The following is a 12,260-nucleotide window of genomic DNA, read 5'->3' on the forward strand; positions in this document are numbered from 1 at the left end:
ACCTTAGAACTCTGGGACCTATTTTGCTGCACCATTTTAACAGGATTTGCATTGTAGTGGCTTCAAAATATACTCACCACTTCCTCCCGCTTGGTCTTGTCCGTTGATGGCCAAGCTTCCAGAGTCAGATCAGGAAGCATGGGAGGCAGGGGCTGCATGGGGAACATCGGAGGCAGAGGTGGCTGTGGCGGCAGGGGCTGCATAGGGTGCACAGGTGGCTGGGGCTGCATGGGCTGGTGAGGCTGTGGCTGAACAGGCTGGGGCTGGTAGGGCTGCTGGGCGGGCGGAGGGAGGTTTGGCTGGTGGTGTTGGGTTGGAGTCATGGAGTGTTGGCCAGGAACGGGCATCATTGGTTGCTGGGGGAGCACGGGCTGCTGAGCTGGCACCACTGGGATGTGGTGATGAGGCTGCAGGGTGTGAGTCGGGGGGTGCTGTTGGGACAGCACGGGGATGATTTGGTGGTGCAGCCATCCACCCATGGGCTCGTAACCATAGGAAGGGTACTGGTGAGAAACAGAGAGGCAGGTTTACCATTGGCTCAGGTGACTCCAACCAGAGAAGCAGCAGTGTTTTCTTTGCCATTATGGCTATAGGAGTATTTTATTCATTTTTCCTTTGCAAAAATTTGTAACTGTGTACACAGATATGATTTTTTACAAACTAAATTTCCCATTAATGTCTGTATGTGGAGTAGACATGATATTTCACTTAATATGGGAATTTTAATGCATGCCTAATATTTTCAGGGAATAAAGAACAAAATATCTACATACCGGTGGCCTTATGCTCTGGTACCACTTCAAAGGGGTAAGCACCTTAAGAGAAAAAGATATTAGAACCCATTTGATTTAATTTACTTTTATCCAATATAGAAACTCACTGATGCAGTATGAAATATAGACTCACTAATGCAGTCCTGTCAACATTGATAGCCTGAGAATGTGAGTTCTACAAAAGAAAGAAGAAGGTAAACATTTTTCGGGTGCTTCCTGTGTGTCAGGCACTGTGTTTACATCCATCACACACATTCTTCATCTTTTCTCATATGCTAGGAGGCAAGTATTATTACTCTCACTTTTTAGATAAGATCATGGGGAATTAAAGAGGTTCATTAACTTGACTGAGGTGACAAAAGGAGTAAATCTGTTTAATTCCATAATTCCTGCTTTTCATTGTAAGAGCAAAACAAACACAAAAGTATGACATAATAATATGATATGATGTTAATTTCATTTTTTTCTTTGATGTCACAATGGGAAAAAGAGAGGTACAAACACTGTCCCTCATCCTGGAAACACAGATTTACTCATCAGATGTGTCAATCTTTTAGGCTTAACAGAAAATCTTGCCTCAAATTCTTATTAACATTTGTCTTCAGCTTTTATAAGTAAATAAACTCACAGATTGTTACCTGAACCTGTGAGAAAAGTAAGAATTTTATTCCTTTCTGAACAGTATATATACTTGGTTAGACTTAGGTTTGAGGATTCTTCATACAGTAATATGACATTTAATTGATACAAAAAAATTAGTAAACTTGCTCATATTATACTTGACAAAGCACTTTTCATGTTCATTAAGTATATTATTCTCCAAACAATATTTTGATATATGGTTATTATAATTATTTCCTTTCTCCACATGAGGAAACCAGGGTTCCAGAAAGAGGAAATGATTTGCCCAAAGTCACACAGTTAGTAAGAGGTTGAGGAGAACCTCAAACCCAATGTCCAAAACTCATGCATTCCATTGTTCTGCAGAGTCTCTCCTATGCCACTTAGTCACTAATATTTCAGCAGAGCCAAATGAGAGACACACATAGAGTGTGACTATCTTAGAATCAGGAGTTTTTGAGCTGGAAAGAGTCTTAAATAACATCTTACCTAATCCTTACATTTTACTAGCTGGGATAGAACCAAGCTGGTCAGAGTTGACTTTTTGCCCTATCATGGAGCCTCCCTGAGTGGTGGTTCATGATGGGTAAGCTTACGGCCATATTTAGGAGGAGAGACTGAGTCAGAGTGGCCAGGCAGGAGGCTGCTGGGACGACACAGGCTTGAGGCCAACCATCAGAGCTTAAACTGGGAAGCTGGTGGTAGGAACTGTAAAATCAGGACCACTTGAGAAACATCTGGGATAAAGAATCAACACACTATTCTTTACAGAGCCCAGGGCATTGTTAACGCAAACAATGGTCAAAATTAGTAAAGAGAAAAATTACCTCATAGCTGAAGTTGATATAACCAGGGTGCCCAGGATGAGGTGGTAGCTTTTATAGGGAGGAGAGGAGGAGAATAGAAAGAGAGAGGAAAGGAGAGAGTGAAGGAAGAGAAGAGAGAGGAAGAGATTAAGTCAGTATGCAATTGTTCACATTAAAGGAGACTGAAGCTACTTTTAAAAAATCTATATAGTACAGAATATACTTGAGGTCTGTTTTTAGTTTGAACAAATGTGCTATGTAGAAGAGGAGACCTCTTATTTTAAAGAGGTCCAAAACAGCTATATGACTGTTCCTGGGGTTATAGTCTTATGGTTGGAGACCTGGAAGCAGAAACCAGCACACATTTATTCTCCAGTGATCTTTGGACAACATCCCACCCCCACGCCCAGTGTTTTCGATGAATCCTGCCCTATCCTGCCCAACAGTTTACTTGCTGATAAAACTCATCCCATATTGGGGAGAGAAGTGTGCTTCTTTTACACAATAAAGAAATATCAACAAGGAGAGAATTGTCTCACAAATGTTCCCTTGTAGATCAGGAGTTGGTCAAGTACTTTACGTATCAAAGGGATTTCTCATAATTGACATGCAAAGTAAACAACACATCCATACAACAAAAGAAGCCACAAAAGAAACCACAAGGTGGGAATTATTGACAAATGCCAGAACAAGATGGGTGGAGCAAAGTGGAAACATTATATATCCCATGGAAAATGAAAGAGTTCATTTATGATGTTTAGGCCAATCTTTTTTTTTATTATTCTGCCAATGGTTTCATGGCAGAAAAATTTTAAAGTTAAAAATAAAAGGCCACCTGAATGATGATCTGAATCAGGACTGTCTATCCTCTCAAAAGTGGGGGCCAAGTGTCTGGTGCCTGTATTGTGGAACTCTGGTTGTTCCTGGAGTCTAGGGAGGAGAGACAGTCATGCAGAAAATCTCCCTCAGACATTGGCCTCATTTAGGATTGGCTCTATTATATTCTTTAAAAATGCTCACATTTCATAGGAAGGTTTATTCACTCTTATCTGGATGTGAATGGTTTTAGTCAGGTTGTATGCCCTCTTGATCAATACCAGCTTAGAGAGTGGGAAAAGGGCTGAATTTGTAAGGCAGGGACCCCTGAAGAAACTAGGAATCGCTACAATTCAGGATTTCAGGAAGTCAGAGCACAGAATCTTGGTTTTCTGGGTGAGAGAGGAAGAGAGGAGGCAGGCGTGCAAGCTTGCTGGCTTCTGGTTGTATCAACTGCTCTTTATTCCACCAAAAAGCAGATGCAGCCTGCTTGGCATGCATGTGATCTAAGTTCTCTGTCCTTATGCACCTGTGTCCAGACAGAGTGGGTCTAATGTCCTGATCTTTAATACATTTGAATATAAAATATATCACTATGTATTGGGTGTAGGCAGGATCCCAGGCAACCACAAAAAAAGCCACGTACTTATCAGATGTACTCAAAGAGGTGGGGCCTCTAAGAACAGGAAGATGGCTCAAAAAGTGGATTCCTAGCACAAAAGTCTTACCCTTTGAGGGGTAACAGCAGCAATATATGGAGGGCAGGAAGAGATTTGGAAACTTGAGAGGAATTGGGTTTTAGACAAAACTGGCATCTCTGTAATATTTGTCCAAAGCTGGTTAAGCACTTTCTGTGGAGACCTTTCAAGGGTCCCTTCCAAAAGCTTCCTCCATCTAGATGGGTGGTGATATTTACAAGCTAACAGTTCCAACAGAATCTCCTGGGGTGCTTATAAAAATGCAGAGTCCTGGGCCCCAGCCCAGCTGTACCATATCAGAATTTTTGGTAGAGGCATTTGAGAATCTGTCTTTTTAAAACAAGCTCCTGAAGTGTTTCTTCAACCCGGAGATGTATGAAGACATCTGATCTCACACTGTTTTAAACCCTAATTTCACCAACTGTGGGCAGATTTTTATTTTCAAGCTTGTGAAATTGGACAGACTTATGCAAGGGGTGTTTTACTCACAGGCATGGCAAAAGCTGCTCCCAGGAGGCAGGCAAATAAAATCCAGGTCCCCATTTCTTGATGGTTCTGAAATGTAAGTCAACATCCACTTTTCTTATCTCTTCTGAAACATGGATGTAATGAATGCTCCATAAAACACACGTAATCTACATTAGTCTATTGCTAGTAAGAAGGATGGAGCCATTCTTTGTGAATTTACTTCAGTCATATGTGATTTCCAGCTCTCAGCCTGTTTCATTTTTTGTGGAGTCACAATAGTGACAAAGATGCATTTAATTTAGGTTGAGGGCTGAACAAGTTATAGGGACATGAATGATCTATCCTCATATGACTTTGCATGCCATTTTCTATGCCCATACAGCCCATAGTCATAGAAGCTAAATGATATTTATAATTAATGATTAACAGAATAAAGTTGGCTCTAAAGGTTGGGAAGATCATCAAAGTGCACAGTATTTTATAATTTTAGAACAAGGAGGCACGGAAATGTCTCCTGCACAGTCTACCTGGGTACTGCTACTGTTAAAAGCAAGGACTAATCATTTGAGAAAATATATTAATTTTCCAAGATAGTAGATTTTAGTTCCAGAAGTTCCTATCTATAGAACTTCAGGCAAGACCCTCCAGTAACATCTCTGAGCTCCAGATTGTGGAGCAAAAGATGTGGCTGAACTAACAGGAGAGGATAGTACTAATTTTATGTGATTTTTCAATGAATTTTGAATACTTTCTGCCTCAGAGGTTTCATTTTCTTTCAATGGAATCTTCGTTTTGTTTGATGTTTCTCTGTAATTATTCTATAAATAAGACCCTTGGGACATAAAACAGGTCATTCTAAAATGTGCACATTGATTTGTGGCACAAATTATTGACTAACTTGGAAAACTGTCAGAAGAAAGACCTTAAATTTTGTATAGGAAGTGAATATTACATGTAATTATGCTGCCTATGAAAAGTACACTGAAGTTTTCTAACTCCTAAATTTGTTGTTGTTTTTTCTTTGTTTGTCTGGGTTAATGAGAAAAATCACTTCATTGATGGTTCTATTTTATGTAATTAAATAAAAAGCTTTTCAAAGTAGTAGATCACAGCCCGTGAAAGTATTATTTTTACTTTAAGTGATAATTAACTAAAATAAATATTTTACTGTGAAATGTGGCCCAAGAAAGAGCTTTGGAATTAAACAAGCACTTTGTTGCATTATAAAGTAAAAAAAAAAAAAAAAATCATTTCGGTAATCAGAGTCTAATTTAATTATGGGCCAACTAAAAAGTAACTATTGATGGCATATAGTATTAGAAATGTAGAATACATTTGTATCTTTTAAAAGAAATTCAGAGAAAGAAATAAGCACAATAAAAAGGATATCAAATTATAAATAAAATCCACATACCTTTGAATGTATTCAGTGCAAGTTTCTGTTTGAAACTCAGGGATGCTTGATCCTTTAGATTTCTTCCAACTACGAGCTCAATTTATATCATTCATGGCATCTATAACAACCAATCCGGTTTCTAAAGGAAAAATGTGTTGAGTATAACTAAAAATCCCTGTATCATGATTTTTTAGAAGCTATGATCAGACATAAGGCTGTATGTTGTGATTAGTGCATATGGAATCTTTCATTACGGGCAATAATAGGTTTAACAGGCAAAGAGTTTCATCAGGCTATTTTGAAGTCAGCAAATTAGTTGACTGCACATGTTGATATATTCAGATTTATTTTTAAGAAGCTCCTCTGCCATCGTCTTTTCCTCAGTTCTAGCAAACAACATTGTTCTTTACAAACATCAAGCTAGGTGGTTGAGATTCTCTCGTGTAATCTGGATATCCTCCAGGATTTTTGCAGCCCTTTCAGATCAGGAGAAATTGATTCAAATTCCCATTTGGGTAAAAACCCGAAGCTCTCTCTAGTATCTCTCTGAGGAATTACAATTTTGGGATCACCACTGCTCTATTTTCTGCTTCCATTGAAGGTATTTTTCTCTGTTCCCTGTGGCTGCTCCTTTATCACCACACTGGTGTCCACCAAAACAGGGGACAAAGCCCCTTCTCGTCCCCATCCTGAAACCGATCTACCTTAAAAACAATCAGGAACTTAAGGTTCTTGCAGTAGCAAAACTTTTACTGATGATCTATACTACAAGGCAAGGAGTGCACACCAGACAGCACATTTAAAAATAAATGTTGTTTTTTACAAACAAACTCATGTCACAGGGGATGTTGTCCTTTCCCTCCCATCTCACAGAGCAACTTGGCCTCTCAGTATGGCCGCCCTTCTTTGCCCACATCCTTCTGGCGCAATCCCACTTTCTCATACAGGCAAACCCAGATTCCTCTCTATTTTCCAGAGCCTCTTAACGGTCTGGCTAGCTACTTTGTTTCCATGTTCTCAGCAGCCTCTCCTTTCCCTAAGCAATAACCAAAGCTATTCACTTTCTAAAAGAAACTCTGATCATATACCTATTAAATTCATGTGTGGTTTACCCCTCTACCTTGGTATAACACATGGGTTTTTTTCTTTTATTCTGGAATTTGATTAGATTGATCTAATTGAGCAAATTTGTAATAGTGACAGGAGCTAACTGACGAGTCGTCCATCAATATTAGATCAACAAAGGAGGTACTGAATATCTACCCAGATACAGTTGATGCTATACCTGGATCTCTTTGAATACTCAAGTAATATTTATAAAGTTTGTACATATACATATATGTTTATATGTATATATACAAATTACTTAGCCTGTCTGAGCCTCAATTTCCTGATATGTAGAATGGGAATAATAACAGAACCTAGCTCAGGGAATTATTGTGAAAAGTAGATGACCGACATCTCTGGGGAAATGGAAGACTATTTATTACTCTCCCCAACCCTGTCAGCTGGCATACAGTAAATGTTAAAAGAATGCTAATAAACAAGATTCCAAGATGATCTTTGGGGATAAATCAGTAGGGATGAACATTGCAAAGAAAGGTAAGACCTTCCAATCAGGGAGAGAGAGATTGCAAAGAAGGAAGTGGAAGATTGTAACAGGTAAAATGTATACATGAAAAGAAACATAGAATATGATTCTAAAAGCCACATGTCCTCAGGATTTGCATTTATTTATGAATATATTTATTGGTGAATTTTTTATCAGAGACAAGAAGGATTCCCTTTGAAAGAAGTTGGAAAATGGACCTTAGGAGTATTGGCAGGGGTGTACAGCAAGGTGGTAGGGGAGAGGAAGGAAAATGTGGGTCACATTATGTTCACTTTCAATCTTTTTCCCCCATTTTATATAATTACATATACTGGAGTGCCTGAAGGGACTCAGGATATTTTTTTCTACAAAGTTGTGGGTAATCTCTACTAATGAAGGCAATGATGAATTACTAGTGGCCTTGTAGTTTTAGAAAGATTGATCTTAACACTTTTTCTCACCTTTTAAGAATGAGAGGATGATATATTTGGCCATAATGATCAACAGGATGCTTCCTTAATGTGGCGTTAATTCCTCTGGACCACTGAATAGTGAGTTACCGCTAATTCCCCATGGACAGTTGAACAAGCTTTGATGGCCGATTCCATAGAAATAATTGATTTTCCCCTACTGCATATCCTGAGTCATAGGACAGTAAAATAATGGATCTGTGTTTGAAATCTCTTCCACTAATTTAGGCCCCACTTACACAGCTTAAAAATTGCTGAATGTTTTTGAGGAAAATGAAATTTCAATTGAAATATTTTTCCTATAAGCAATTATTTTATTTATGAATAAATTGACTGCATAAAATAGTTCTTTTGCTCATTTTTTGTAGTAGGTATTCTTTTTCTTGACTCGCAGCCCAGTACATTTTGCTGTTCTCACAATGCTTATGCTAGCAACTTCCCCGCTTCTAATTTGCTGCTTCTAATTTATAGTATGCTAGAAAGTCATATGCCCAAGCTTGTTAAAGTATGGATGAACTGAAAGTAAAGGAACACTCTAAGTGGGGCTGGCCTGGGAGGGCCTCACCTGTGAGAAAACCAAATGAATTTCGGTTTTGTGACACTTAGTTTTGACTGCTGGGAGGGTGTTTGTTTTGTTTTGGAGTTCCTCTCCACTGGCTTACTGCCTGGGTTTCAACAGCACTTGGGGTATGAGGGTGGTCTTTGGATAAGTCAGGTATTATAAGTTTGAAAAGCCTTTCCTATCATCTATAAGAGTTCAACTCTTGAGTCTTCTTTTAAAGCATCCCCAGGGTTGTCCAATATTCTAGAATAATAATTTCAACAGTGAGTCTTCTTAAGTAGCTGGAGCCAAAGTTGGCTTTTAAATATTTTCTCTGTAGATGTTTACTTATAAGAAAACATCATTCTCTAGGATATTTGTTTTTTTTGCTGGGGTAGAGTTGGAGTTGTATGATCTTCAGATCTTAGGCAAAAAAACCACTGATGAATCCCAATATACATTGTACTCCATTGCAACCCTTAGAAATCACGTATTGTGTCTTATACTTTCTTGGGTGCTCCTTGGTACCTAGAAAAAGCTCTTATACAAAGTAGGTGCTAGATAAATGTGTTGATTAATTAATGAAAATGTAGAAAAGTGTTCCATGACATTGTAAATATAGAAAATGTGGATTCTGAAATAAATCCTACAGTGATTTAGATGGACCTTTTTAATAGCTAAGATGGATAATTCAGCATCGCTGTCAACTGCTCCTGTGGATTTTTGTGCAAATGACCTCTGATAAGTACCTGAAAAGGGAGATGCTGTAAAAGTGCTAGGATCTATCATCCTAACATTCTCATTACATTTGGCTCTGACCCTCTTAGTTCAAATTATAATATACTCCAAGCAAATACACTATGATAGATAAATTTGTGGGGTTTTTTTCTTTTTTCTTTTCTTTTCTTTCTTTTTGTGTCTATCCAAATCCTTCACATCTCAGCTCACTGCAATCTCTGCCTCCCGGGTTCAAGTGATTCTCCTGCCTCAGCCTCCTGAGTAGCTGGCATTACAGGCACATGCCACCATGCCCAGCTAATTTTTATATTTATATTTTTAGTAGAGACAGGTTTTCACCATGTTGGCCAGGATGGTCTCGATCTCCTGACCTCATGATCTGCCTGCCTCGGCCTCCCAAAGTGCTGGGATTACAGGCATGAGCCACTGCGCTTGGCCTATGAAGTAACATTTAAAACAAAATGTCTACCAATAGTGGAGCTGGTTCAAATTGATTATGGCACAAATAGCATTCAAGATGAGGATGTCACTCTGTATTTGTCAACATAAAAAGATGTTGGTGACACATTGTTAAGTGGAAAAATAGGTTTTTTAAAGTCCCCTTCTCTAATTTTTTTCTCCCTCCCTCCCTGCTCTCCCTTTTCTCCATTTGGGGAGATATTCATCAAAAGACTAACAGTAGTTATCTAGGGACTCCTTGAAAATCTCTGGGTAGCCAAGGTTTAAATTTATTTCTTTTAAATAATCTGTGAATGCAACAAATGCAGGGGAAATACAAGAAGTTTGGAGTATGATATTTCTCATTCACGTTCAGCAAGAGAGATGAGTAAGTGATAGTGCTACTTGCATAGGCTCTGGGTATATCCAATGTTCATTCTTAGGGGGAAAAAAGGTTGAACGTAAAATCCAAGACAAAAAAAAAAAAAAAACACATGATTTTTTAAAGTGAGAGAGCCCTTTTAAATCATGAGTAGGAAATATTTTAATAATATAAACATTCACAGTAAAAGTTCATACAACTTGTAATTTGAAAATTCCATAGGTATTTGCTAAATATCAGGTGGAACAATTTTCAACAAGGGAAATTATATGCAGTTGAAGAGTGTGTTGTTTGGATTATAATTAACTGGTAACTGTCAGGAGTGAAAATGGTACATCTGTGTTAAAAGAGGTAGGACAGTAATGTAAAAACAAGCATTTTTATTCCTGTTTATTGGGTAAAATACACCAAAGTAAATTCAACTTTCCTGCTGAGGTTCAGTGGAGACATACACAGATTAGTAGTTTTTAAAAATATTGTTCAACCATAAAATGGAATGAAGCACTGATCCATACAACAACATGGATGAACCTTGAAAACGTTACATTCAGTGAAGGAAGTCAGTCATAAAATACCATATACTGTATGATTCTATAGGAAATGCCAAGAATAGGCAAAATCCATAGAAACAGAAAGTAGATTCATGGTTGCCAGGGGTTGAGGGAAGCGGGAAATGGGGAGTTACTGCTAATGAGCACCAGGTTTCTTTTTGTGATGATAGAAATGTTCTGGAGTTAGATAGTGGTGGTGGTTGCACAATCTTGTTGATGTACTAAAAGCCACTCAATTGTACACTTTAAAGTGGCGACTCTTATGGTATGTGAATTATATCTTAATTTTTTAAAAGACACATATTAACAAATATATATGGTATGGTATCAGCCCTCAAAACATTTACAGCCTTTATACATTATGTAAAATATAGATACATAAAAGGCTAAACACAGTGTAATGGTACAGAACAATAGTGTAAGGGTTGCCCCATGATGATAAAGTTGATGATGACAACTATGATGAAGATGAAACTAACCTTTATTGCCAGCCATGGTTCTAAGCATTTTACATGTTTAAATGTTTATTGGTCACCTCCCGCATGCCAGGTATATTCTAGGTTTATGTTTTACATCAGTGATTAAAACACACAAAGACTCCTACTCGCAGTCTCACAGAAAGCAACTGTGAACAACGGATATAATAAGTACAGCAGAAGAAGAGAAAGCCTATGGAAAAGGAGTAAGTAGAGCAGCTAAGAAGGATTAGAAGTACTGAGTTGCACATTTCAATAGGGTGGTCAGTTTTAAACAATTTCTTGAAGAAGATGAGGTGTTCACCTGAGCTTCTCTGGGATCAGCACAAAGGCACCAGCATGGAAATGGCCCAGTGTGTTAGCTAGCTGGCAGGAACCCAGTACTGCTGGTGTGGTGCAAGGTGGAGGGCATAAGAGGAGCTGAAGGCCAAAAGGTGACATCTCATGCTTCCATGATCTTAGCAATTAAATGTAGAATTCCTTGCCTAAAATAATTATATTGTTCATTGTGTGCCAGGAGCTTCAGGGTTTGGAGATTTGAAGGATTTGGATAGACACAGAGGCCATTTCCTCATAGGGTTGAGTCATTGGAAGTAAGAGAAATGGGAATGGGCAGAGCATGCTTGGTGTGCAGAAAAAGACCAGCTAGGAGGCAGCAGAGGTTTTAGGTAGAAAAATGGCAATGGCAGATGGCTGTTGGGAACAGAGAGACCCTGAATGTTGGACAGGGAAATCCACTTGTGTCCCCTGTGCAGTGGCAAAGCACTGAGCATTTGTATCCACTGTCCTTGCTTGCTAGGGTTTCTACAAGAAAGTTCATCTGGAAGCTCAGACTTGTGTCAAGAATGAGAAAGTAGAAACACAAAGCAATCAGATGACTTGGCTGTCTTCACATCACATTGAAAGCCAGAGCAGATGCAAGACCCCTGGGCTTTGGCCCTGGCTCAGACACTATTCACCCACTTGCTCACAGATGAATGAGGCATATCTCAGGGCCCCAGATAAAACGATAACATTATGAGAACAACTGGAAATAGATAAGTTCGTAAAAATAAAGAACATAATGTTTTTTCTGTGAAATATAAGGTTGCATTCAAAAACTGTTACCAAAGAATATTCTCCAGAGAAACCTACAGCTATTCAAAACTGCTCTACAATATAAGCTTTTGTTTAGTAAGAAATAAAAGCTAGTTAATGAAAGGTCTATAAAAATGATTTAATAACTTTATTAATACATAATTCACATACTATAAAGTTCACGTGTTGAAAGGGTACACTTGAGTGGGTTTTAGTATATATATATATATATTATATATATTATACTTTAAGTTCTAGGGTACATGTGCACAACGTGCAGGTTTGTTACATGTGTATACTTGAGCCATGTTAGTGTGCTGCACCCATCAACTCGTCAGCACCCATCAACTCGTCCAAGTTTGCCACCATCACCAGTCTAGATCTAGAGCATTTTCACCACTTGAAAAGAAATCCCATA

At 38.4% G+C, this 12,260-nt stretch overlaps 2 protein-coding genes across 5 annotated transcripts in view; one reads left to right on the forward strand and one right to left on the reverse strand.

The window, feature by feature from the left end:
- The window catches only part of ARHGAP6 (Rho GTPase activating protein 6), a 538,479-nt gene that overhangs the window by 364,065 nt on the left and 162,154 nt on the right, over positions 1-12,260 (forward strand). The gene's annotated exons all lie outside the window — the stretch shown is intronic.
- AMELX (amelogenin X-linked) lies at positions 63-4,257 on the reverse strand. Its single transcript, XM_037986268.1, has 4 exons — positions 4,204-4,257; positions 2,222-2,269; positions 774-815; positions 63-503 (listed from the first exon to the last, which is right to left on the reverse strand). Exons 1-4 carry the CDS (start codon positions 4,255-4,257, stop codon positions 63-65), a joined length of 585 nt encoding a protein of 194 aa, XP_037842196.1.

This window comes from Chlorocebus sabaeus, chromosome X (assembly GCF_047675955.1).
Source record: "Chlorocebus sabaeus isolate Y175 chromosome X, mChlSab1.0.hap1, whole genome shotgun sequence".
In the NCBI taxonomy this organism is placed as follows: Eukaryota; Metazoa; Chordata; class Mammalia; order Primates; family Cercopithecidae; genus Chlorocebus; species Chlorocebus sabaeus.